The 27,351-nt window shown below is 64.2% G+C and overlaps 1 protein-coding gene across 2 annotated transcripts in view; it reads right to left on the bottom strand.

Moving 5' to 3' along the window:
• Positions 1 to 27,351, bottom strand: part of COL5A1 (collagen type V alpha 1 chain) — a 150,573-nt gene that overhangs the window by 80,855 nt on the left and 42,367 nt on the right. For both annotated transcript variants that reach the window (XM_045468354.1, XM_045468355.1), the window contains exons 4-11: positions 26,929 to 27,091; positions 7,791 to 7,922; positions 6,836 to 6,973; positions 6,035 to 6,271; positions 5,303 to 5,461; positions 5,098 to 5,154; positions 1,196 to 1,237; positions 904 to 966 (exon numbers count right to left, since the gene is read on the bottom strand). In XM_045468354.1, coding sequence (XP_045324310.1) covers positions 904 to 966; positions 1,196 to 1,237; positions 5,098 to 5,154; positions 5,303 to 5,461; positions 6,035 to 6,271; positions 6,836 to 6,973; positions 7,791 to 7,922; positions 26,929 to 27,091 — 991 coding nt within the window. The remainder of the gene's footprint in view (positions 1 to 903; positions 967 to 1,195; positions 1,238 to 5,097; positions 5,155 to 5,302; positions 5,462 to 6,034; positions 6,272 to 6,835; positions 6,974 to 7,790; positions 7,923 to 26,928; positions 27,092 to 27,351) is intronic.

Here is a 27,351-nt window from a genome sequence, read left to right as displayed (position 1 = left end):
CCTGCGCGTCAGGTCCACACTCTCTGGGCGGTGTGCCGGGCCCTGGGGACAGCCATCCATCAGGACACACACACGCTCCTGGTTTCTCCCGTCCACAACCTGGCTACCCGATAACTATCTGTGCCCACGTGGCTATTCACGGGACCAGAAAGAAGAAAGGAGACTAGTGGGGCAAGAACCCCATGGCCGCAGTACCCCAAAACTCCACTAGGTGTCAGAAATTGTGGCTCAGCCTTCACCTCAAGGGCAGCGACCTGGGGACACGTCCCTTTGCTCTGGGGACCTCAGGATACATCCCTTTGACGGAGAAGGGGGGAGAGCAGGGGGGAGGGACATGTCCCTTGGACTGGGGGCGGGGGAGGGGGGACTCCTGGACGGGTCCCTGTGACTGGGGAGGATCCTGGGACATGTTCCTTTGACCGAGGGAGACCCCGGAACGAGTCCCTTTGACCCAGGGCAAGCCCTCCTATTCAGTAGCTTGATTTCCAACAAGGAAGACAGAGTAGGGGAAATCGAGGCCCAAGAAGCTCACATAGTAAGGAAGGACGGATGCAGGTCCCAATCCCAAGTGACGTGGACAACGCGTGGACAGCCTGACATCGCAGGCCACAGGGCCCCCTGTGAGCTGGTCACAGCAGCCTCAGCGGGACTCAGGCCTGGCACACTCTAGCCCTTGCAGCTGCCATCTGCCCCAGGCTCGGGGCTGGGCAGCACTCGAGCTCCCTAAATTTCCGAAGACGGACGCAATGAGGGGGTGGCGGGAGGGGTGAGGGGGCCAGGGGCAGTTTGGAGAAGAAAGCCGATATACCCGTGCACATGTGAGGACAAGGCCAGCCACGGAGCGGAACGGCACACAGACAAGCCCACAAGCATGTGGTCCCAAGGAGCGGGGTCACCCCTTACCCTTTCTCCAGGGTCACCCACTTGGCCAGTGGGTCCCATCGTTCCCGGAGGTCCTGGGAGACCCTGGAATTAAAAACAAAATCAGGACAGAATTCAAAGATACAGTCGCAGGGCAACACCCCATTCCCGCCTTGCTTCAGGGGAGGGTGGGGTGGGCCAGGGCAGCGCTGGGCCCCGGGGGTCTGCAGAGGTGGGTGCCCCCTCTTTTCCATCCAGGACCTTCAAGGGGTGTCACTGACCCCGCACCCCCAAGCACCTCCCACAGGCCCGGGAAATTAAACACGACACTCACTGCGGGGCCTTCGGGGCCCGGCGGCCCCTCCATAAGCATGCCCTGGAAAAGACAGGAGACAGCGTCTGAGACCCCAGGACCCCGTCTCTCCTGAGATCGCAGCACGGGTCCGGACCCCCGGCAGGGTGACCCCGTGAGGGTCACAGACCTGGGCCTTGGAGCGCACGCCCACCAGGGGCCCAGAGCAAGGAGGGGACGTGGCCAAGACCGTGGGACCAGCGGCCGCCTTCTTCCCAAGCCCCTCACCCTGCCGCTAGGCCCCCTGCCTGACGGCCTTTATGGCCAAGTGGGGACAAGGCCTCCTGCCCCCCGCCCCCGTCAGCCTGGGCCCCAGAGAGGCCCGATGCGTAGCAGAGGGGGTCAGAAGACAGAGCTCCCTGGCCCGGGTCGTGCCCCCCCACTCCTGGGCATCCGCTTCCAGCCCCTTCCCAGGGCAGGACCCTCCTCCCGCAGGATGAGGGAGAGCTGTCAATGCCCGGGCCGGGCAGCCCCAACTCCCTCTGGGTCTCTTCCCACTCCAGGGGGCTCTGAGGCAGTGCACAGCCTTGTAGGAGGGAAGGGGTCTCCTGCCCCCTGCGGGGCCTCGCTCGCTGAGAACACAGCGGGCATAGTATCTGGGGGTGCCGGGACCAGTGGGCTTCAGCCACACTCGGGGCCGGCGACACAGCCACGCCCCCCCCCCCCCCCCCCGCTGATTCTTGAGACTGCCGGGACAAGGGTCAGGGAGCCGGATGTCCCTGGCCCCCCGGGGCAGACCTTGTGCCCCTGCTCCCCCAGACCAAAGAGAGCGCGGACTGCTTCCCCACCCCCGGGTGTGGCGTGTGCCTCTGTGCCCGGACTCTGCTTCCACGGTGACCAGCGGCCTTGAGAGACCTGGGGGGGGCGGGGGGGGGCGGGTCTCCCAGGGGGAGGACGGGGCACGCCCCGCCGAGGCTCGCAGACCCGCGCAGGCGAGGTCCTCCGACCCCCCCAGCCTCCCCGCCGGGGCTCCCTGGTCACTGCCAACAAGTGTTTACACAGATGTGCGCTCAGAGGACGACTTGTGCTTGAGATACACACAGGCAGTTCATCCAAATAGCTTTCGAATTTCCTCCTCTGACAAAGGCAGCTGAGAAGACTCAGAAACCGGGCTGGGGTCAAGCGAGAGACCTCTGGCCGCGGCAGGGCCCGGGGCCCGCAGCCGTCTTCCCAGGCACGCCGGCCGCTGTTCTCGGGGAGCTGGGGTGCTGCTGGCCACAGATCTCACGGGAGCCTGGGCGGGGAAGGAGGCCGGAGGCCGGGGCGAAGGGGCCCAGCACAGGGAGCCCAGACTGCCCACCAGGGAACGAGGAAGGCTTTGTGGACGGGGGAGAGCAGGGGCCTTCCCGCGGGGCCCTAGCCGGGTCCACACCCCACCAGGGTGCAGGCGCCAGTCTCAGAATTCGGCGGGGAGAGTCCCCGCGAGTGACGGGCTCGGCCTCCGCCCAGCTCAGGACAACTCTGAGTGCGGGGGCGGCCCCCCCTCACACAGCACAGAACAGAGCCTCCGAGGGACGTCCACTGGGTGACACAGGACACGGAGTCTGGGGACTGGTCCCTGGAGGCCCAGGACAGCCAGGAGCCGATAAACCTGAGTCCCCTGAGCTGAGAGAATTTCTGCCTTTCGAGGGGCCCCTGACCCCGCCGGAACACGTGGCTCCGAGGGGAAACGGCGGCCGTGTCCCTGGCTTGGAGGGAGCCAGGGAGCTGGTTCCAAGAGCCCCTGTGACAGGAGTCCACCTCCCCAGAGGCAGGGCACTGGGGCAGGGCGGGGAGAGCGGAAACAGGGGCCACCCGGCCCTCTGCGGTCAGCGGTCAGCTGTGAGACCTACATCGGCCGGCTCCCAGGACTCGGCCATCTGTTTACAGAGCTAAGACTTTGAGAGCATCTCTGGGTTGAGAAACTGCAACTGTTTACACAGTGTCCCTGGGGGACCGGCGAGGGCCCCATGGACACATGGAACAGACGGGGGACTGGGAAGGACACAGCGCTGGGGCCAGAGGAGGGAGCCCTTCCCTAACTGTGCCCAGATGCCTGGGTTTCCCTCACTTTGTGTAGACACGCTGTCTGTGTGGGACCATCTCTCCTCTGTCAGCCCCTCCTCTGCACCCCCCGCCCCCCAGCAGCTCACCTCCAGGCGACCCATCTGGCAGCTGCGAGCAGACAGGAAGCTCACCCAGAAGGTACCAGGCTGGCCTCTCCCCAGGCCTCCCCGGAGGCCAGGCACCTACCTGCCCTGGGGTCCCACGTTCTTCCCAGGCAGGACAGCCTGCCTGCCTCCGAGGCCATGTGGACCCCACAAAAGGCACCCCGAGTCAAAAGCAGATGCACTCGGGGATCAGACTGTCTCTGGGCACATGTGCAGTCAGTGAGATCAGCTCAGTGACGCTGCTGGCTCCCCTCTGGCCGGGGCGGCCCGTAGTGACCGCGGCAAACCCACCGTCCTCTTGGGGAGCCCCCACCCAGGCCACCCACGGCACTGCACTCCCCCCCAGCCCACCTTTCCCCTGGGCCTGGTGTCGGGATCTTTCGTGTTGCTGAGCAGGAGGCCGCCTGGCCCTGGCACTCCTTCAGCACCTCCTCACCTTCCCCTGCACCGCCACCCCCCACCCCCAGATAAGCCCTCCTTGGACCCGCAGGGGGTAGCGGAAGAGGGTGTTCTCAGCCTGAGAAAAGCATGTGCATCCAGCGGCCGCGGCCCAGTGGGACGGACAGGCCCCATCCCCGGGGCAGGCCCGGAGGGAAAACACACAGCCCCGGGGGACGGCCTTTGCCATCATCCAGCTGCTTCCGCAGGCCGGGCAGGGCGCCAAACCGGAGGGCTCTGCCCAAATCGCCCGCTGGGGGTTCCACCCCAGAGACGGGCCACGTCCTGCCTGCCCTAGCCACGGGGCTTCGGGTCCCCCTGGGGGAGACCAGTGGTTGAGGTTCTAAAAGCACCAGAGGAGAGAGGCCACAAAACTCCCCGTCCCAGGAATCCGAGGTCGTGAGGCCCTGGGAGCCCCGACGTCCCGGCCCAGGCCCAGCCACCGGGAACCACGTTCTGGCGGCAGAAGCCTTAGCCCAGCTCCCCCTTGTGACCAGCCTCGGTGCAGGACATCGGCCTTCCCCTTCGGCACACGGACGACGTGGCAGGGTGGACCTCGGCCAGCCCCTCCCCGTTGTCGTGTCCACGGCCGCTGCCCGGCCCACACCGCCGTGGCCACCACACGCGGCCGCAGGGCCCGCCCCACCAGGCTGACCACGTGGCAGCCCGTCCGCCCAGGCGTCAGGGCCTGAGCTCGGCAGCTCTTGGACCACCGGGGGGCCCCTGGTGCCCCCGGCAGAGGACCCGGCAGCAGGGAGCGGCCGCTGCACCCCCGGGACCCCCCCCCCCCAGCCCCTCATTCCATCACAGCCCTATACTTGCTGCCTGTGACCCCAGCCTGGTAGAGCAAAGTTCATCAAAGTCCCTGCACGCGGCTTCACCGGTTCCCGCAAGCTGACCCCAGGCGGTGGCAGTGCCGGCCTTGGAGCGGCAGAGTCCGCGGCTGAACCCCTGCACTGCCCCGCCCGGCCCGAGGGGCCCGCCAATCCCCTGACCCCTCCAGCAGCTTCCCTCCTCCCCACGGGTTCTGAGTCCCTTTCCTCAAGGTGCTGGAGGCTGGCATGGAGCGAGGCGCTCAGACCGCACGTGCTCAGCGCAGAGGTCTCGCCAGCCGGAATCCCAGGCTCCTCGGTCAAGGTCTAGAACATTCCCCCGCCTGAGGCCCTTTCCTCCAGCCTCCGCCCCAAGTACACGAGGCGTCCACGAGGGGCCCCGTGGGTCGGGCCGTGTCCCGCATGATCCACACGACCCACCACCCCCACCGACTTCAGAGAGGGGACGAGAAAGCGTCCTTACTGGTTCGATGATGGCAGGCTCTCCCTTCTGGCCCTTCTCTCCTCGGGGTCCTTCGATCTGCGTTCCCAGAACACAGAGGGGCAGAGAATGAGGCAGAGAAGGGAAAGGAAGGCCCGACCTCACGGGATCCCAATGGCTCACGGCCGGCCGGCCCCAGCCCCGAAGCTGTGGGCGGGAAGGAGCCCCTCAGCCCCGCAGCCCTCACCCCTTCGTAGATGGTGTCCTGGTTGGCGGGCATGCCCGGCCCTATCTCCGACGGGGACACCGTGGGGTCGTAGTAGGGGTCGTAGTAGGTCTCGTCCAGGTTCCTGATGGTTTCTTCCGTAAACTCGCCTTCCAAGTCATCTTCCGGAGGCGGAGCAGGCTGGGAGGGAGGGGAAGCGGGGGTCATCGGAGGACGGCAGGGACGGGGGCCTCCCAGGAGCCCGGTCGAACGTGCTGGGGCAGGCAAGTCACACATTCTCCCCTCCCACCACAGGGAAACGTCACCCCAAGCCCCACAGCACCCCATGGCAAGCTAAGGCCGCACCGGGATCGGCACGCCGTGGGGAGGCGGGTGGTGTCGGGGGCTCTGCCCCAGGGCCTCGTGGTCTGGGGGTAACATGCCTCCCATCCCATCCCACGGACGGGGGGGTTTGGACCCCTCAGAACCCAGACAGGGACACTGCAAACACGCGCATCCCCATCCGTCCCCACGGGAACCCCAAGACACCAGGCAGACGGGGCTCATTCCGCCCAACTGCAGATAAAAAATAGACGACGGGGTCACAGGCTCAGCAAGTCAGGGGCCCCTAACCCGGGGGCCGGGGGCCGGGGAGCAGGGAGCCAGTCCGGGACCCCCGAGGTCAGAAGCGGAGGAAAGAGGGAGCCCCGGGCCCTCATCCAGCCCCCCCTCCCTCCCCCCTGCACCAGGCCCGCTCGCAAGGGAAGCAATTACGTTGGAGGCGTTGGCCGTGCTGGTCGTGCTGGTGGGAACCTCGGCCCCTGCGCCGTGATCGGGGGGCAGGTCGGGATTCTCGAAGCCCTCGTAGTTCAGGTCCTCATACGGGGCGGGCGTGTAGTAGTCCTCGCTGGGCATGTAGTCGTAGACCCCGAGGCCGGGGTCGTCCTCCTTCCCGGCCCCCTCGCTGGTGTCGGGCACTGAGGGGGCTGCCGTGGGGGCTGCGGTCTGCTCCTGAGAGCGGGGAACGGAGCGGGAGTCAGGGAGGCGGGGGCCCAGGGGAGCGCCGTCCGTGGCCTAAAACCCCTGATCCTGCACTTGAGAAGGGTGAACTGTATCTCCAGATTTAAACGGGTTTTTTTTTAAGTTTATTTATTTTGAGAGAGAGAGAGAGACAGCAGGGGAGGGGCAGAGAAGGAGGGACAGAGAAAATTCCAAGCAGGCTCCACGCTGCCAGCAAGGAGCCCAATGCGGGGCTTGAGCCCACGAAGCCCCGAGATCGTAACCTAAACCGAAACCAAGAGTCAGATGCCCACCCCACTGGCCACCCAGGTGCCCCTGTATCTCCGGGTTTAAAAGGAAGACGCCAGACTCAAAGCAACGTGCCCCTTCACACCTCTGTCTGCTGTCCACACGCCGTGGTGGAAAGCCCTCTGCCCAGCCTCCCCGGCAGCACAATGCACAGAAGGTCACTCAGTCACCCGGTCACTGGTCCCCTGCCGACCGTCCACCCACCACCTCCCGGCGACCACGGTGCCCTCCCGCCCCCCGGGGCCCCGTGGCCTGCAGCGCCCAGACCTCGGCAATCTCTGTGGTCTCTCTAGCAGCTTCCACGGGCTTGTTGGTGGGGGCGGGCTCCTTGCCCGGGTCCTCTGTGTCCTCGTAGTAGGGGTACTCGTAGTAGTACGCGTCACCTTCCCCTTCTCCTTCTGGGTACTGAGAGCAAATTGGGGCCGTGTGAGGAAGGCGGCGCCCCACGAGGAGCCACGCTGCTCTCCTCGCCATCCAGGTTCAGCCAGGAACAGCGGGCACCGGAGAGTCGTGCCCCACTCCGGGTGCGAACCCGCCTGCGGCCCCGAACCAGCTTCTGCCCCCTCCAGCTCCTTGGACAGCGGAGTCAGCCCCGCGAGAAGCACAAGGGAGGACACGGGGGCCCCGGGTCCCCTTCAAAGAAAGTCGAGTCCTAAAAGGTACAGACGTGCTGACGCTTTAGGACCACGGGCCTGGACAGCCGGCCAGACTGTGGCATCTTGTGACAACACTGCTGTCACTCAGGATCCCCTGCCCTCTGCTGAGGTCCCAAACCATAGCGACAGGGAAGGTGTCACCCTCAAAACTGGGGCAGGAGTCCGGCCAGAAGGCCTCAAAGACCTGCCTGGGCCATGGGACCTCGGCCTCACGAGGGACACCCTTCCTCTTCTGACTGGTCGCCACAGAAGGAGGCCAGAGGACTAATGAGAGCAGGTTGAACACGACAGAAGACATGAGTCACCCGTGACCAGGAGGTGGGAGGATCTCCACTCGGAAAAGGTGGGGAGAACGCCAAGTGGGCTTAAGCAAGGTGCTGCTGACACGGGGCGGGTGGGTGAGCAGGATTCCACAGACCACGAGCCTCTGACTCTCGCCCAGTGGGTTTATTTTGAATACTGGTCCCCTGGCTTTTGTGTCCCTCCACCCCTGCCGGCCTGCCTGCCCTGCCCCCCGCCAAGGGGCCTGCCTACAGCCCTGCCATGAACCAATGGGGCCAACTCACATATTCATCCGGGTTGGGATCCTGTGACTGGGGGGTGTCGGGGACCGCGGTGTCACAGTCTGGGCTGTAGTGCTCACAGTGATCGTAAGCCGCCCGATGGTCCGAGACAAAGAGCAGCTGCTGGATGTCACCCTGGAAAAGGACAAAAGCCCTTGAATAAGTGGCGCACCGGGGACTCACATGGGGATACGGGAGGCCAGCCTGATGCCCTGAGGTGGTGAGCAGCCCAGACAAATCTTGGGAGGAGCTTGTCCTCAGGACCAGCCTTCTTTTCAGGGAGGTGCCACCTCGAATCACCACCCAAGCTAGGATGGCCAGCCCATCCAACCATGGATCTAATCCATCCGCCCACCCATCCATCCACCCATCTATCCATCCATCCATCCATCCATCCATCCATCCATCCACCCATCCACCCACTCATTCTTCCATCCATCCATCCATCCATCCATCCATCCATCCATCCATCCACCCACCCATCCACCCACCCATCCATCCATCCATCCACCCACCCACCCATCCATCCATCTACCCATCCATCCATCCATCCATCCACCCATCTTCCCTCTACCCATCTACCCACTCATCCATCCATCCATCCATCCATCCATCCACCCACCCACCTATCCATCCACCCATCTATCTATCCATCCATCCATCTACCCATCCACCCACTCATCCATCCATCCACCCACCCACCCATCCATACATACATCCACCCATCTATCCAGCCAGCCAGACAGCCAGCCACCCTTCCATCCACCCACCCACCCATCTATCCATCCATCCATCCATCCATCCATCCATCCACCCACCCACCTATCCATCCACCCATCTATCTATCCATCCATCCATCTACCCATCCACCCATCCACCCACCCATCTATCCATCCATCCATCCATCCATCCATCCATCCATCCACCCATCCACCCACTCATTCTTCCATCCATCCATCCATCCACCCATCCATCCATCCATCCACCCACCCATCCATCCACCCACCCATCCACCCATCCGTCCATCCGTCCAACTATCCATCCATCCATCCACCCACCCATCTTCCCTCTACCCATCTACCCACTCATCCATCCATCCATCCATCCATCCATCCACCCACCTATCCATCCACCCATCTATCTATCCATCCATCCATCTACCCATCCACTCACTCATCCATCCATCCACCCACCCACCCATCCATCCATCCATCCACCCATCTATCCAGCCAGCCAGACAGCCAGCCACCCTTCCATCCACCCACCCACCCATCTATCCATCCATCCATCCATCCATCCATCCATCCACCCATCCACCCACCCATCTATCCATCCATCCATCCATCCATCCATCCATCCATCCATCCATCTATCCATCCACCCATCCACCCACTCATTCTTCCATCCATCCATCCATCCATCCATCCATCCACCCACCCACCCATCCATCCACCCACCCATCCACCCATCCTTCCATCCGTCCATCTATCCATCCATCCATCCACCCACCCATCCACCCACCCATCCATCCATCCATCCATCCATCCACCCACCCATCTTCCCTCTACCCATCTACCCACTCATCCATCCATCCATCCATCCACTCACCCACCTATCCATCCACCCATCTATCTATCCATCCATCCATCTACCCATCCACCCACTCATCCATCCATCCACCCACCCACCCATCCATCCATCTACCCACTCATCCTTGCACCCTTGTACCCACCCACCCATTCACCGATCTAACCCATGCGTCCAGCCACCCACCCACTTCCATTTATCAGACACCCGTTGGGCACCTGCCAGGTACCAGCCATGTTCTCAGAGCTTTTGTGAACTGTGGGTGATAAATGCAAGCTGTAACTTCCACTCTAAATAGTGAGGGCTTGAGGATACGCTGCCTCCTTCCCTGTTACCCTTATGGTGGGGGAGTATTTTTAAAGAGGAAAATAACCTATGACCCAGAGATTCCAATCCTAGGAACTAAGGCAAGGCATGTAAACAATTCACCCATAAAGTATCGCAATAGGTATTCAAATAGGTCCACAGACACCCATGCTCACAGCAGCATTATTCACAATATCCAAGAGGTGGGAACCACCCAAAGGTCCATCAGCGCATGAATGGATAAACAAATTGTGGCCTGTCCATACACTGGGATATTATTCAGCTATGGAAGGGAATGAAGAACAGACCCATGCTACCACCTGGATAAGCCCACGCTGCCAACCACCGTTTGGCATTCTGGCTCATTGCCATGGCAGCCAAGAGTCCCACCATGTGAGCTAGGAAAAGCATGCAGTTCTATTTTATGCTGATCTCATCAAGATGTATCAACAGCAGACAAACAAAAGGGAACAAGAACCATAGGTCTCATGAATGTTATCAAACATTTGATGTCCTCCTGGCAGAAGATCCTTGGGTCCCAACCAGATGGATATAAACTGACGTCATGATGATTTTATTAATGGCTAACGTACAGGTAATGTTTACTATAGGTCAGATACAAGACAAAGAAACTGCATGCTGTCACTCTTTTTGTGCCCACAAGAACCCTATGAATTATGTTCTATTAATTCCCATCTGAAGCTGAGAAACCCAAAGCCCTGAGGTCACCTGTCTGGCATCCACAGTCACACAGCAGGTGAGGTGGGGCCAGCTGAATGTAGCCTGCGCAAATCAATCACTTATACGACCTGCCTGGGCTCAAAAGGAGGAAAAGGAGTATGGACAAGCATGCCAAACGTTGGAACTATGTCATTAGAGATGGTGCCCAAGAAAGAATAATTAGGGGCTGTGCCAGGTGTTGAGGTCCTTGGCCCAGAGCCCATCCTGCCACATGCACATCTATCTATCTATACACTATCCCAATCCATCAATCATTCATCAACTGTATATCCATCCATCACCCACCCACCATCCACCATCCATCTGCCCTCCATCCATCATCTATCCACCATACGTCCACCATCTATCATCCATCCATCCATCATCCATTAATAGCAATTATTGAGAACCTACTAAGTGCCAGCCCCTCCCTGCATCACACACGAGGATGAAGTCATGGCCCAGAACCACTGCCTGGCAGTGTCCACACTCTACCTAACACTTTGCACTTGCCTTATGCCCATGGGTAAGATCACACGCACACCCAGACCGCGTATTCATCTGGTCGTCATTGATGCCTCTTACGTCCCACTGTCCCTTTCTAAAGACCTGAGATTAACCCTGTTCCTGTACCCGCCCCCCCCCCCCACACTCTCCCATGTTCCAACTAAAGGCATGTTCTGCTCCTGAAAACAGAGCCATGAGTGAAGCAACAGAACACGTAGCCATGAGCTTGACCCAAAGGAGGTGGTGCTCATTCGGCACATGTCAAAACAGTGGGCCCAAGCAAGGAAGCCACGCCCTCCTTGACCTTCAGTTGATAAAGGTGTGTGAACCCCTCCTCTGTGCTGGATCCTGGACTATGCTGGACAATGGGAGGCTGGCAGGGTGTGCCACTCAAAGTCACTAAACGTCCTCCCTGGCTCCCAGAAGGCTCTGTGGGAAAACTGGCCCAGATACGGGGCACAGGGGGAATGACTCAATGGCAGAACTGGGTGACAGTCCTAGAGTCCGGAAGAGGCCCATCCTATCTGATGCCTGAGACATGGGTCCAAATATGTGACCCCCACCCCCCTGCTTCAGTTTGAAAAACGTAAGGACCAGCAAGGAGCTCAGAACTCCCCCAAGCTGACCTGTCTCTGTGCAGAGGGCTCCCCTCCCCAAGTTCAGTTGTCCCCCCTTTCACAGAGCTGCCCGCCCGCTCCTTCTCCCTCCCTCTCCCTCCTCTTCGTCCCTCTCTGCCTCTCCCTCTCCTTTTGGACGTCAGAGGCTCCTGGCCCACACCGTAAACTCTCCAACAGACGAGAACCACGTGACAGGAACAGTGAATCAAAACCACACACTTTTATTAAGCAACAGGACTTCGAGTTCGACTTTCATCCGATTCAAATAAAAAATTTTCTTCCTACAACTGGCAGCTTGACATCTGAATGTATGTTCTCCAAATGCAATCTCTGTAAGGAAGAGGGGGCTCGGGGGGCTCTGGGGGTGGCTGGGGCAGCTGGCATCGGTGCACCCCTTGCGTGCACAGTGGCACACGGGTATAACAGCTGTCTGGTAAAGGTCCTGCCCCCCCCCCAGGAAGCCCAAGTCCTCGGGCCATGGCCACATCCGGCACATCCGTGTCCCTGCACCCCAGGGCGCCAGCCCAGAACCAGGCTTCACAGGCCCCGCACGGTGGTCCATGCAGCCCCCCGACACCAGGCAGGGAGCAAGGCTAAAGGCTAGGGCATGAATACCCACGCACAGACGCAGGGGCCAGGTGCTTCCTAGGGACTCACCCGGGGCTCTGGAATCCGAGTACACGGTTGGTGCCGACCTGGCCCTTGGCCAGCCCCGGTTCCCTGCCTGCCTCGCCCACTCCCCACATTGCAGCAGAGGGCCCCGCCGTAGGGTCCCTGCGAGCACGAAGGCTCCTTTGTTCCCAGGGCCCGCCCTCCTCTGCAGACACCTACACTTGGTTAAAACCAGTTTGCCCACAACCCCCCGAGTGGGTTTCCACACCAAAAAAGGTGCCCCTCTGTGCTGTGGGTGCATGTCTCAAAGGGCAGGAATCCACCCATCCCCTGCCCCGCTGTGACAAGGGGACACTGAGGCATGGGTGGGTGCCAAGGCTCACACTCTGAGCCTCACGGAAGCTGGGTCAGATCTGGGCCCGGGTCCTCATCCAGAGCTCCTTCCAACCCGCTATGACCTCTTCCCTGCACACGTGACGGTTTGTTTCTCAGGCGGGGAGGGCGCCAATACCCGTGTGCCCTTTGCGGAGATCACGTCCCCCAGTGAACTTACTCCTGCTGAGACCAGACACAACCTCAGGATCTTTCTCCGCCCAGAGCTCCCAGCAGCCACCACCCAACGACTGGGCGCCGGCCTGCCCCTTGACTGGCCCTACTCCGGTCCACAGTGTCTTTCAGATGTAATGCGAACGATCACGACTCTGTGACGGTTGTGAGAGCATTTTCACGACGCCTGCTGTGATGGGAAACCCTGAGATTCACTCCCTGTGCCCCCCCCCTTCCTGGCAAAGCCTTTCTCGGCAGCCGCTGGTGGGAGATGCTGGGGGGCCTGGATCAGAGGCCCCTGCTGCCCACAGCCTCAGCCCCTCGGGGGCCGGGCTGGGCCTTTCGGAAGCTGACCGCCAGCTCCGTGAGGCTGGCCACAGGTCAGAGCTGCCGGTGGGTTCCCTGACCCTCCGGAAGCATGGAGGGCACCCCAGGATCTTTCCCATCCAGCTGCCCTCTCAGGTGGGGGAACCCTGACCAGGAACCCCCAACCGGCCTGGCTTGACCTTGGAAGTCTGCCGCCCCCTTCCCCGGAGGCAGCCTAGCAACCCCCAAACTCAAGGATTCATGGCTCACTTGTAAGATCTGGAGTTGTGTGAGGGGGTGTGTGCGTGCATGTGCGTGTGCGTGTGTGTGCACGGACACACGTGTGTATGCGAAGTGCAGAAGGTGACCTCTGCGTGACCTTCTGGCTGGGGTGACAAAAACAGAGAGCTTCCGTCCTTAGGGACCCTTGGGAGAAAGTGAGGGGACATTACTGCCCGTGGCCACCGGGCACCTTGAACGTGTCGGGAGCTCTGGGGCGGCAGGGGCAGGGGGGTGGACGCCGGGCCTGGAGAGGGAGCCTCCCAAAGTGCTGACGGTCGGGGCTCACGCCCCGGCCCGGCCCCGCCACCCGGGGGCGCTCTCCTGCTGGCCCTGGGAGGGTCGAGCGGGGAAAGGACACCTGCCAGGCTGCAGGGCTCCCTCTGAGGCCTAGAGACTCACATTCCAATGACTCCGCGTTCCCCGTCAATAACCGATACTGTTGCTCAACTAAAACCGACGACCGTGGCCTGTCTCTAAGGCACTGACTACGTGTGCCGCGGTGCCTGCTCTTTGCCGGGCGCTCCTGGGAGCCCCGTGCGTCCTGCACCCGCGGCCTCCCTGCCCCTCACCGCCCCCTCAGGACGGGGACCTGGGAGCTCAGCCCAGCTGGGGCTTCTCCAAAGGGGTTCCGTGGAGAAGCCTGGCACGCCAGGCCGCCCCCCCCCCCCAGATGTTTGTTACGAAAGGGTTTACGGGGTTGTTTCAAAAAGGTCCAAACTCCCAAGGTAGTAAAACCGTCTCATTTTACAGACGAGGAGCGCGAGGTCAGCGGGGTGGGTCCCCTGGACCTCAGCGGGGGAAAGGCTGCGGGGTCCAAGGCCAGGAGTCCTTCCACTCTGGGGACCGCAGTGCCAGGTCTGTGAGTGCCTGGCTGCTGCTGGGGGCCCCCTGGCCGTGTCTCTCCTGAGCCTTCCCGCAACCCCCGCTCACAGATGGGGAAACTGAGGCAGCGTGACCCGAGAATTTTCCAGAACCAAGAAGGACCCAGTGTGTACTTACTCCTCGCCCCTATGGCATTCCACTGCTGTCTCAGTTGAGCCACGGCCACCTCCCCAACAGCAGCGGCCGGAATCCACGGAGTGTTCCCATGCTGCACTGCGTTCTCCCCCTGCAGTCCCTGGCTTCCCGTCCCCCAGAGTGACCCTGCGTGATGCCTTTTCACACCGTGCCCCTCCCCTCAGCCCCCCAGTCCCACCCCAGTGTGGACTGCCCCCTCCGTCCTGCCCAGCATGGCCCCGGTTCTCCCTCGGACCCGGGAGAAGCCCTCTCCCTCCACGGAGCCTTGCCTGACTTTGCCCCCGGGGAACCCACAAAGTCCTGCACAGTGGGTAAACCCCCGGCCCCGATTCCACCCGACGGCTCGGTCCGCGGGGCCCAGCGAGGGGGCAGCCCCTCCAGCCGCCCCCAGCCCCCCTCTGGGAGCACGAGGCACACGCCCCTGGACTCACGGCCTGACAGTGGGTGACATGCCCCCCACCCTCACTGGGTCCCTACGGGGTCACGTGTGGCCCAGCCCCAGCCAGGCAGCTGACCTACCAAGGGGCCCAAGCCCCGGTCCCCTCCCTCAGCAACAGCCACCCGGTCCCTGGGCTCTGGTGACCCTGACCCCCTCCCCATGACAGCTTCCCCACCATGGCTCCTCTGTGCTCACGTGGGTGCGCTCGCCCTGCGTCTCCTGTCTCCCCCCCCGCCATTTCGCAGACGCACACACTGAGGCTCAGAGAGGCGGGGTCCCTCTTGCACGGGCAGAGCGGGGGCTCCGGAGTCGCTGTCCTGCAGCTGCCACCCGAGAGCAGCCCGGCCTCCGCGGAGTTCACGTGGAACGTCCCGCTCGTACGACAACCGTGGCTCTGCCCCGGCCTCAGGACGACCCGCTGCCCCCGAGTCCCCATCTGGGCCCCCGGCCCACAAGTGCCCACCCTGCCCTGCACTCCCGCTCAGGTGCGGACCAGTCTTCCGCCCTCACACGCCTCGCTTCTGCCCCCCCCCCCCCCCCCGCCCCGCGAGGTCAGCAAAGCCGTGCCAAGCCCCGAGAAGCTCCGGCCACGGTGCCCGACGGTCGCTACGACCGCTGGGCTCCGCTGCGCATCCTCGACCCTGAGGCGACAATCAGCGCCCCGCTTCCTGGCGAGGACGGGCCGGCGGCAGCCACTGGGACGCCGTGGGGTGCCCGTTGCCCTTGGCCGCGGCCGAGCCAGGAGCGTTTTGCTGAGGGAGCCAGTTTTGCTTTTGCGATAATGAGGTCTTATCCGGGCTGCGTTTCTGCTGAGGAGCTGAGGAAACCGCAGAGTTTTCGTTGGAGAGCTTTGCGGCCTTGGGGGCCGCGGAGCCGGAAGCCGGGGTACGTCCCCGCCTGGCGCATCCGTGCAGCTAAATCGGCCAAATGTTTCCCTCCGGTCCCGCGCCGGCTTCTTTCCCCTCCTGTCAACAAAACCGCCTGAGCCACGGCCCTCCTCGTCCAACCCAAACAGGCCCCGCGGGGGCCCCGCCACGCGCTCGGCTCTCCCCGCGGGTCGCGTAGTCGAATTTCAGCCAGAGCCCTTCATGTTCGGAAGCGAAGACACACAGATAATTTGAGAAGGCGGACGCTTCTCGCCCGAGACTGCTGGCGAAACGCTCGGCGAGCGGGCTGTCCCTGGAGCCAAATCGGGAGGGACGTTTCGACCTCCCGGCTGCCGGCCGCGGGCTCTGGCCACAGACCGGCACCGCCCCACACGGGCCACGGGGTGCGGCCGCCCGCCGCGTGGACGGCCACGGGGGTCCCAGCGCGGCTCTCCAGGCACGGGGGGAGGGAGGCCGGCACCCCGGGGTTTCCATCCTGACCCACGAGGCGCCGAGCCACGGTTTGCTCGCCTCAGGGGAAGCGGTGCTGGGCCTGGGGGGCCCCGGGAGAGCGGGGGCCACCCCGGCCTCTGTGAACAGGAGCGGGGTAGCACGTACTGGGACCAGGCACACGCACACAGCGAGCACCAGGCATGCGTGCAGGCGTCAGCCATGATCATCTACCCTGGCCCAGCGCTCCTCCCCTGGGGACCCTGGCCAACTCCGACCACCCTGACCCGTGCACAGGGGCTGGGGGAACCTGGGGGGGCCCTCCTCGCGAGCCGCTTCCTCGGTGCCCCGGGAGGCACCACACGTGAAAGGCCACCGTATGCCCCTGTTCGAGCCCCTGTGGCCCCAACAAGTCACATTTAAAACCCTGTGCGACACTGCTGACCCATGACTCACACGATGGGAAAGGCAGGCCCCGAGCCGAAGGAGGTCGAGATAATTTTTTCCATGATTTTCAGAGGACCCGTGGAGCCTGAGAGCGAGTTTAACACTGTCTGGGCAGGTGTTAAAGAAATATTTCCCTGTGCTGCCCCCCAGGTGCCGCCTGGCCCGTGGCCCATCCGTGACCATCCCCGCTACGTGGCCACCTCCGGTCCCGATCCAATGGTCACCTCTGCCACCAGCAGGTACTGCTCCAGGGTGTCTAGGGTCCCATCTGCACACACGCACGTCTCCGTGACAGGCCAGGGCACGGTGGCCAGGGGTGGGGGGTCAGGTCTCAGCCTTGTCAGACGCCAAAACTGGCCGAAGTGACCACAGGGTCAGATTGGTGACCTCAGAGAGGGCACACCTCATCCCCAGACTGACAGGCCGGCAGAACCAGAGGCAGGGGCCAGGACGACGGCCCACGACCTCCGTATCCCACCACTCTCTGGAGGGCGTGGCTCTCACACCCTCGCCCACCAGCCGTGTGGCCCAGGACACCTCGCTCTGGGCATCTGGCCCCCAGCACAGCCATTCGCCGCCTGGGCAGCCCACGAGGGAGGCTGTCCCGTCCTCCCCCCTCTGGACCCTTGGGAGCAGTGAGCCCGCCGCCACTGGGCCGACCACGGGGCACGGGGGACCTCCGAGCCCGGCGGACGGCGCCCTGCGACAACCTGCACAGAAGGAGCGTGGACCCCGGGCACCGCGGCAGGGAGGCGCAGGGCGCTGGCCGCGGTGGCCGGGGCGCTGGGTCCTTCCCTCCCCGGCCGCGGGGCCTGAAGCACGATCGCTACATCCCTCCGGGCCTCGGCGTGTTCATCTGTGAGCCCCACCTGGCAGGAGCATGCTCGGGACGAAGCGTGATGGCCTGTGTGGGACACTCGGCGGGCCTGGAACCCAGTGAGGCCGGGACAGGTGAACGAGGGCCACCGCCGTCACCACCACTCACTGCTCTCACTCGTTCAACCGGCACCCCCGTCCTGAGGCTTACGGACCCAAAGATGAGGGGGTGGGCGTCTCCAGCCTCCACCCTCAGGCTTTAATGCTGCCTCGGGGGGCAGCCCAGGTGACGTCATCATGAGCTACCACCGAGGGCTCAAGGAACGCACCCCGGAAGGAGCGGCCTCTGAGCTGGGCCCAGGCAGACGAGGTCCAGAGCCTATTCGGGTCCTCGCTCGCCCACCAGCTCATCCCCACGCCCCGGAGGAGACTCCCCACCCTCGGGCACCAGCTCTCTCCCTCCCCTGCCTCGCCAACCCTAGGCTCAGACCCCAGGTCGTTACCTCAGCCTCCACCGGGCACGGCCCACACCCGCGACCACCCCGCCCTCTGTCCCGAATGTACTAAGGTGGCACATCACACCGTGGCCCCTAATGGACACGCGCACGCACCCCTCCGCGCCCTCCGTAGGAAATGCCTCGCCACCACACCTCTCCACCCCGTGCTGGTGCAGCTGGCTGTTTTGAACCCAAATACAGAAACATTCACCCCCGATGAACTTCATTTCCTCGGTTCCAGAGCATGGTCCCAGCCCCCAAGACCTTTCTGGGTCATATGCTGTCAACCGAGAGAGTCACCTGGGGTCATGTGTGGCAGTCAGGCCTGACCGGGGTCCCTCGGCACGTCCACAGGCGTCAGGTTCTCACTTGCACCCAGAGCACGCACATCCCTGCTGCGAAGGTTCGGGGGGGGCGGGAGGGGGGCTCAGGGGCCGGGCGCTCCCGCACTTGAGAAAACTCCGCACCCGATGCACCCTCACCCCCGGCTGCCGGCTGGTCACCCCTAGACCTTGCTCAAGGGCGTGCTTAAGGGCACGGACCGTGGGGTTGGCCGTCGCCGCACAGATGCCGCCTGGAGAGGCCGGGAAGACCCGGGGCCTGAGATGGCCGGGGCAGGAAGGAGGAGGGTCACTCTGAGTGGGGCACTCAGGGCCTTGGGGCCACGAAGGCCGGCTGGAGGGTCACCGCCAGAGGGAAGTTAGCAGTCAGTGGTGCCGTCTAAAGGGACCTAAGGGACAGGGACAGAAGCCTGACGTCAGAGGCCCAACGTCATCTGAGAATCAGGATGCCGTTCGGATCCAGGAAAAGGGTCCGGACTTGGGCCCAAAGTCTGGCCCCGCACTTCCCGGCTGTGCGACCTGGGGCAGGTGGCTTTACTTGTCTAGACTCTGGGTACCCCGCGAGCACTGAGGAGCCAATGCCACGCGTGTCCTGGGCTGCTACGAAAGATCGTCAGGGCAATTATCAGGATAAGACCACCAGCAGCTAGGGCAGGAGGCACCTTCCTGAACGCCGGGAGGGATGTCACTATTGTCTGCTTTTCCAAGCGGAACAGAGGAAGCACGTTCGGAGGCACAGCCCCTGCCCCATCTCGGGGCCTCGGGTTTTCTGAACAAGCCTCCTTGCTCGGCCTGGGGGCTCCTCCGATGCAGAGGCCCCCAGCGCCTGTCCCTCCCGGAGCCGAGAGCTTCCAGACGAGTCCGGGGTGACTCGGGCAGGGAATGCGTCTGCGACGGGCTTTCCACGTTCTTGGGAGACGCAGACTCGGAGGCCAACCACCACCGCCCTCCAACAAACGCTCCTCACGGCTCTCAGAGCCTAGGGGTCCCCCCAAGGCTGGGACACGCGCTCAGGAAGGGGGCACCCCACAAGCGCACGCGCGGACCCTCCGGCACCGGAGGCTCTCTCTCCGGAGGCACGGTCTGGATACAAGCAGCTCACCCCCTGCCGCTGCGGTCGGGGGAGTCTGACAAGTCACGGCCACACGTGCGCCTGCATCCGGGGCCCTCGGACAACACCCTGGAGGTGGACTGATGCCCGGCGCTGGGGGCTTCGTCAGGCATTACCTTCGCCCTGGGGTCCCAGGCCCACCCGAGTCCGTGCGTGGGGTCCGTGGGGGCCAGGGCGAGGCTGAAGTTTCCCCACGCCCCCCGACAGCTGGCGGCGGCCAAGAAAAAGACCCCCCGCACACAGCGGGACCCCCCTTGCCCTCCAGCTGCCCACACGGGCGGCTCCCCAGCTTGGGCAAGGGGGCCCTCCTGGGCCCCCCTGGCCCGCTACCTGCGTCCAGAAGCATCGGCCGCGATGCCCTGCGCCTCCAGGAGAGCCACCGATGCGCCTCCCCTCCCCTGATGTGACCTAGCCCGTACCCGCGGCAGCACCGCAGGCGACCGCGAAATGACATTCGCTCCCTGGAACCCTGGTGCCGGCCCTCCCCAGGGACCCACACACCAGAAGGACATCCCACAGGCCGGGCTCCCAACACTGCATCAGCCCCCTGGGCCCGGACGGGGTCCTGCGCTCACGGATTCCACGGAACAAACTGAAGGCCTCTCCGGCCAGGCCGCAGCAAATGCCAGGTCCCACAACGCGGGACAGAAGCGAGACCCGTCCGACCCCGCGGGGTCTCTCTGACCCCTCCTAGTTCGCCCCCCACCCCCCACCCCCGGGTAGAGACACTTGCCCCAGCTGCTCGGCTCGACAGGGACCATGAGAGCAGCCGGCATGACCCAGGCCAGCTTCAGGGGCACATCCTCAGAGCCCGGTCCCCACCCCAAACACCCCTGACCCCTCGACGCACAATCCCACACGAGAGCCCCTTGGCGTGGCCATCAGCCTGAGACCCACCGCCCCCTTGCTCCTGCCAGCCTCCGCTAGGCAGCCACCCCACCCGCCGCCCAGCTGGTCACGGGCCCCCAGCCTGCAGGCTGCTGGCCACCAGGCAAGAATCCAGGCCCACGCCTGCCCCCTGCCCAGCCCCTCCCGGACCTGAACTGGACACAGAAATGTACCCCAAACTCCCTGCACATTGTCCTCATTGGCCAGTCAGGCGCCCAGACAAGCCAGGAGCCACGCGCAGGACTGCCCCTGACCACCCGCTCCAGCCGGGAAAACCTTAGCATCCTGCCTCCTTGGCCAGACCCGACTGAACGGCCCAAGAAAGCTTCAGTGTGAAACCACGCCCAGGGACTAGCTTGTCATGACCCACACGTGTCCTACGGGAATTGATGGGCGAACCCCCTTCCGTACTGGTCTGGGTAACGGGCTAAATAGCGACTCCAGAAGACAGCTCCAAGTGTTAATCCTAACCCCCAGAACCAACGGGGTCTTACTTGGAAACAGGGACTTGGCAGATGTAACAAGGTTAAGGCTCTCGAGATGAGACCATCCTGGATTAGGGTGGCCCTGAATCCAGTAAGCGTCCTTAGAAGGAGCAGACAGACGAGAAGAGGGGAAGGGGTGTACGCATGGGAGCAGAGACTGTAAGGGCGTGGCCAGAAGCCAAGGAACCCCAGGGCCACCAGGAGCTGGGAGAGGCAAGGGGGACCCCCACCAAGCTCCTCTGGAGGGACCACAGCCCTGCCGACACCTTGAGGCCAGACTTCTGGCCTCCAGAACCGGGAGAGAATAAGTTTCTGTATTTTTAAGCCACCAAACTGTGGAGACTCGTGGGGACGCCAACATCGCTGCCCTTCCGGGAATTAGGGAAGGTCCCTGGGAAGTGGGGGGAGCTGAAGACCCAGTCAAGAGGCCCTGACCTTGCTTGTTCATGTCCCCCCACATCCTGTGGGGTCAGCCCGAGAACCGCCTCTGGGGGCACAGGGCTGTCCCCTCACACAGCCGGACGGCAGGGGGGCGCTCCCAGGAAGAAGCCAGAGGGGCCCGAAGGAGCAGGCGGGAACGGGAGCGGACGTGCTGGAGGGTCGGGGTCCTTCCAGGCTCCACCTGCTGGGCGCCCGTCCAGGACATGCGATCTGCGGTCAGAAAGCGCGGGTTTGAGCTGCCCTCTCCCCCAGGCCCTCGACCTAGCCCTGGGGTCTAGCCCGTCGGGGGTCATGACGGGCTAAGTCGGAGCGGCCCGCACGGTTGCACAGCTCAGGCTCCGTGCAGAGGCCAGGGGGCCGTGTCTGGGGCGGCCCGGACCTCGCTCTGGCAGCAGGGGAACACAGCCGCGGTCCCCGCCGGGCCTGACGCTGTGGACAGGGGTGGGGGGCAGGGGCACTGGCCCCTCAACACCGGCAACCAGTGGGGACGTGGGTGGGAGACACCGGCAACCGCCAGCAGAGCCGGGAGCCTCGGGCGGTTCCCCTCCCACCGCGTGCGCGTCTGTCCACCTGGCGCCTGAAACCCAACGCGGATTTGGCCCCGCCAGCCCCACAAGGGCGCCCCTCTCGGCCACCTTCCAAGGACAGGAAAAGCACACCCTAGGACGTGTCCGTGGTTCCACTCTGCAGAGACATCTGGGCCGAGATGACGACGCCACGGGGAGGCTGACAGACGCAGAATGACCGAAAGCACCGGTCAGGGAGGGGCTTCGGATCCAGCAGGGCCAGGCGGCCTGCAAACGGTCGCCAGGGTCACAGGGCACGGGGGCCCCTGCCGGTTCCAGCAGTCCCAGGCTACGCGAATGGCTCACCCCGCCGTCCCTGTGGCATCTCTTCACTCTCTGACTCCCCCCTTGCTGCCCCATGACGAGTCTGGTGGCTCCAGAGGCCCCCAGACTGTGGTTTCCCCAGCCCTGGGTCCCTCGCCTGCGCCCCTGTGGCAGGTGACGGGACGGCTGCAGAGCTCACGGCTGGGACGGCGAGAGCCAGCACGGGGACCCAGGCCTCAGACGCCAAGCCCGGCGAGATCCCAAGGCCAGCACCCGCGCACATCGAGCAAGGGTGGCTCTGTGCTCCCCGGAGGAATCCCAGGCCACCCTGGGCATCGCTGGGGAAGCCCTGTTCCGCGGAGGCCCTGCTCCTGCCCCAGAAAAGCTGAATTCCAGGAAAGAACATGTCAGTGGAAAAGCCGGGCCTCTGGAAAATGGGAATCAGGGATGAGGTAAATCGCTGGTCTTTCCAGACGAGAGGCAGGCAGACAGACGCGAGGACCGTCACTCGGGTCTGAAGCCATCTTCCTCCCGCCGGCCCCCGGAGCTTTGCAGAGAAAGCCCCAGTTTACAGCCTGTTTGGTCTCGTTTCCCCTTGAAACATTCAGCAGCTTTAAAAGCAGACTTGGCTCCTGGCCCAGAGCTCACTGGCTCCCTGTCCCCTGGGGCGGGCCTCCCTCCTGGAGAGGAGGGTCCTCCTACCACAGAGGCCCTCCCTCGACCCCCGCTGAGCCCCACCCCTTGACCCCTCCTTCTGGAACAGCAGCTGAGCTGAGGGTGGGGAGGGCCATGCTGGGCCCTCCGCACGGTTCAGAGACGGGGCCGGGAGGGTGCTGGGCAGGTGGGGCAGCCTGCAAACCCAGTTTGCGCTGGCCCTTCCTGGAAGGTTCCGGGGTTTCACAGACCCCACAGGTCAGGGGACTCTGACGTCCTCGGGCCCGTGTGGGGCCAAGGGAACAAGCACCCACCAGCATCGTCTGGGCCACCGGGGGTTCACCCTGGCTGGGGAAGGTCGTGACCCAGTTTCTGAGGACCCAGTTCTGTTGGTCGGGTCGCTAAAGACACGCAGGGGCTGCTGGGAGTGTGGCACCTGCTGTGCATTGCGACAGCGTCCTGTCACGTACTCTGGGCAACAACAGATCTGGGGGCCGGCCCTGCCCCGCTGTAGCTTTGCTGGGTGACCTTCTCCAGGTTATGCAGCCTCTCTGGTGCCGGTGTCCCCAGAGTGGCCGGGCTCGATGGGAGGGCAGAGCACGCCGGCGGGTGATGGCGCGGGGCCCTGCTGGCCAGTGCCGACCTGGCCGGCCTCCCTCCCAGCTCTACCACTGAAGGAAACAACCACTCCTACCTCCTGCCAGACGCACTCGCTCCCCCTGGCACTCTTGTGTGTGTTTCCAAACGCACAAAGCTCGTTCCTGAGCCCCGGACGAAAACAAGACTTTTCTCTGCACGGGGAGGCCGCAGCACCACTCCTCTGGAAGAACAGCTCCCCAGCCCCTCCCCACAGTGGGCCCTCGGCCTGCCCGGCACCCACTCCACCTCGGGGGACAGGAGCAATGCCCCGGGAGCCCGGCTGCCTGCTGGTCCCAGGACACAGGCACATCCCGGGGAAGGAAGAGGACACGGGACACGGAACTTCCCAGGAATCCTCTGGTGGACGGTGCCCCCGAGCAGCCCCGTGGGCTCACCCTCCTCCTGAGAACGTGCGGGCAGGGACCTACTAGGTGGGTGGAAGGCAGTGGCCAGGCCAGCCCGCCTCTGACCCTTCCCTAGGGCCGGCCTGGCCAGAGGACTCTGCCCGAGAGGCGAGGACAGCAGCCGGCAGCTCACGCCCCCAGGGCACCGAGACGGCGGCGTGCAGGCAGGGGCCAGCGCAGGGCCCGGGGCTCAGGCCTGCACGCCCTCGGCCGGCCCTGCCCAGCTGGAGGCCCTGGTCTCTAAGGCAGGGGTCCTGGCACTGAACTTGCAAGGGGAGTCTGGGAAAGCGGAGGTAAGGGACAGCTCTCCACCCCGAGCCGCCACACGGGGAGCACACTGGCTGGTCGGTGTTGACAAAGGGCCAGAGGGCCTCGGCACGGCCTGGCCCCTGACGGCCCAGGGTCCGGGTCAGTGTGGTCCGCCGTGGCCTGGCGGGTGCAGGCATCTCACACGGATTCCATCCCAGCGTGGCACCACTGCGTCCTACGGTCCTCACTGCGGAAGACACGTCACGTTTTCCAACGTGAGCAAGTCTCCCAGCCGGGAAGGTCTGGGGGACCACCTCCCGCAGGGCACGGACACCTCGTGCGTGGCCCACGAGCCCTGGCGACCCCGGCAGCCCCTCCCGCTCAGAACGAGTGCCACGGCAAGGGTTCCTGAGCTGCCGCTGCCACTGAACACGGCCTGTCCTCGGCCGCGCCGCGAGCCCCGCACTGCCTCACGCGCACGCGTGACAACGGGGTCGACCCCGAGTCTCGGAGGGGCCAGGCAACTCACCCGGCGTCCCCCAGCTGGTGCACGGTGGTGCAGCTGGGACTCTGCCCCCGCCCTGGCCTCGCCCGGCCCTTCCCGACGGCCGCGGAGTCTCGGTATTTCGTGTTCTTGAGCGCCTCTGGGCTCGGTCGGGATATCAAGGAAGCAATATTGGTTTTAGGATCATTTTTTTTTTTTAAAGAGAGATAAAGCCTGTTTCCGGATCTTTACGCCATGAACGCACAAAGGGCACGAGAAATCACCAAGAATTTGCCCAGCACAGAAAAGCCGCCGCACGATGAATGAACTCAAACGCGCGTGGTCACTGCCCTCCCTCGGCACAACTTCCCGCCTCCGGTTATCCAGAACTTCCTAACCAACCGAGAAATGGGTAGTCCCAGCGCCCTGGCTCCCCGTCGCCCAGCGGGCACCCACAGCCAGGGCTCCGATAGGTGAGCCCAGGGAAGCCCCCCCCGACACCCCCCCAGGTGCTGCTACCGGGACCCCATTACACAAACGAGCGTCCTGTGGCTCATCTGCTTTACCCGGATCCTGCCACCAGCAGGCGACCTGAACCGGCGACAGCTCAACCCAGTCTGTGTGGCCCCCGTGCCTTTGACACCAGCTCCCCAGGGGACCCCACAGTCGCCTCCCGCCTGGCTCACGGCCCCGGCTGTCTCACAGTTCATCCCGGGTTTCTGGGCAAGTCTGGTCAGAAATGCGCCCAGAGGGTGTATCTCCGAAACTTGCAGAATCTGGCGGTTCCAGCAGGCTCCGGGCCCCACCCCACCCTGCCGTCCCGGGACGCACCCCGCAGGGCCCCCGGACCCGCCTGCACGCACTGGCTCCCCGGCCCTCCCTCTGCGGACCCTCCCGCCCCATCCTCCCGTAGAGGCCGCCGTTCGGGTCCTTCCTTGCTGGTGCATCGCGTCCGATGCCCCTGGGCTCTGTCCCCCCCCCCCCCCCCCCGCACCTGCCTTGGCGCTGAACTAAAATCGAGAACAAGCAGCTAACGCTCGTCGAGCGCTTACCCCGAGGGACACGGCGTGACACGCGCTATCACGTGCGACCTCAGGCCACTTCTGCCGCGGCTGCATTCACGATCCGTGACCCCATTGCACAGATGGGGAAGCCGAGGCCGGGAAATGCGAGAGCCACTTGCCTGAGGCCCCAGATCCAGCGTGCGCGTGAGGAGGGGGCGTGGCCCCGGGGAGCCTGAAGCGGACCGGCCGCCGTCCGTCCCCGAATGTTTTGCGGTGATGCCACACGCCCCGTTATGACTTTGCGGAAGGATGACACTTTTGGACACGTTCTTCGCCTGCTCAAAGCTGCAGTGTGACCGCCCTCCCCGCCGGAAGAGCCTGGAATCGGCAGCAGACGGCACTGCCGTTGGCACAGAAACGGAAGTGGCCGAGTGTGTTCTCTGGCCCTCCGGGGGCCCCCGCAGAGCCCCGGATCCGGTCAACACCCGTCCAGCCCTGGGCGGGGGGCGGGGGGGTCTCCAAGTCACGGAGCAGATGCACCGACCCGGAAACCCCACCTCAGGGGGGAGCACAGGGGTGGTGGGCACAGAGCCGACCTCTCAGTCGCGGCCAAGTGTGTGAGCAGGGAGCTCACACTGGCGCTGGGGAGTCCCGCCAGGAGATGCCGCCTCATCCTCCCGTCTCTGGGGGCCCCACGGGCGAACCCCGAGAGCTGGCAAAGCCCTCAGAGACCATCCAGCACGGCCGTTTCCAAACACGCTCCAGCCACGGGGCCCTGGTGGCAGCTGAACCTCCTCCTCCACAAAAAGCCCAAGCAAAACATAAAAGAAAAGACGTCCAGCGGAGGGGTCCTGGCTGTCACGTCGCCCAAGCTGGAGGGGCCACCGGTCTCCTGAGGGCCTTCTAGAAGACTGATCCCAGGCCTGCCGCCCCAGCACCTCAGTTGGCAAAACCCGAGCGTCTGTGCTTTAAAAGGTCCCCAGGTGGTGCCACTGCGCTCCCCCGGGGCATCTGGAAACCCCTGGTCACCTGCCCCTGGTCACCAGTGGGACAGAGTGCTTTAACGCCCTGACGCTGAACCCCCATCTGGGAGGACAGAGATGCGGAACTCCGTGGGATGCTCCGCTCAGTCCCTTCCCCGTCCCTGAGGCGCTCTCCCGGAAAGCTGGGCTCCGGGCCGCAGGTGGCACGGTTCGTGCCTTCCGGCAGCTCCCGTGCACCGGCCTGGCTCTGGCCCCCAGTCCACCCGGTCACAGCCGCCCCCTCCCCAGAACGGCCGAAGATACCGGAAGGCAGGGCCGTGCATGCGTCCACAAGCCTCGGGCCCCGCTCACCGAAGCCCGTGTCCTTCCCAAGCCTGTCCCTGGACCCCCTGGATGGGGCTGGGGACTGCTGTCCTCAAGGGGCCTCTCCGCTCCCACAGGCCACAACCCCCCCGGGACAGTAGAGGCTTCGGCCGATGGAAGCATGGCCGTGTTGGGATGCCGGCGTCCCCGAGGAGGAGCCGGGCAGCCGCGGCGGCCGTATCCAGCAGTGACGACCCGCCAGCGCTGGGCCCAGGGGGCGCGTGGGCCGGCCTCCCCTCCCCCGTCTCACCTCAAACACTTCCTCATCCAGGATCCGGGTTCCAAACACGATGATGCCGTTGACGTCGATTACGGGGTGGTCGCTGCGGTCGAGGGGCTTGGTGGTCTTCTTTTTACAATCCAGGATCAAGGTGACGTTCTTCTTGTGGATGCTGAGAGCGATTCTGTGCCACCTGCAGGGAAACAGACAGCCCAGCGGGCGAAGGGGGCCCGTGTCGCGGAAGGCCAGCACAGGCGACCCTGCGGCAAACGGCCATTTCCCGCACCGTCAGGGCGGGGCCGGGCAGCTCCGAGCTGAGCCTCTGCCATCAGACCAGGTTGGGTGCAGATGTCGGCCACACGGCGTGGCCCTGGGAGGTCCGCTCGGGCCGTGGAGGTCTCCGCGTCTCTCACCTCTCACCAGGCCAGCCGTCTGCACCCGTGAGCTCCCTGG

Source organism: Leopardus geoffroyi, chromosome D4 (assembly GCF_018350155.1).
Source record: "Leopardus geoffroyi isolate Oge1 chromosome D4, O.geoffroyi_Oge1_pat1.0, whole genome shotgun sequence".
Classification (NCBI taxonomy): domain Eukaryota; kingdom Metazoa; phylum Chordata; class Mammalia; order Carnivora; family Felidae; genus Leopardus; species Leopardus geoffroyi.
The sequence above is the reverse complement of the archived record's forward strand: the minus strand, read 5'-3'. Positions and strand labels throughout refer to the sequence as shown.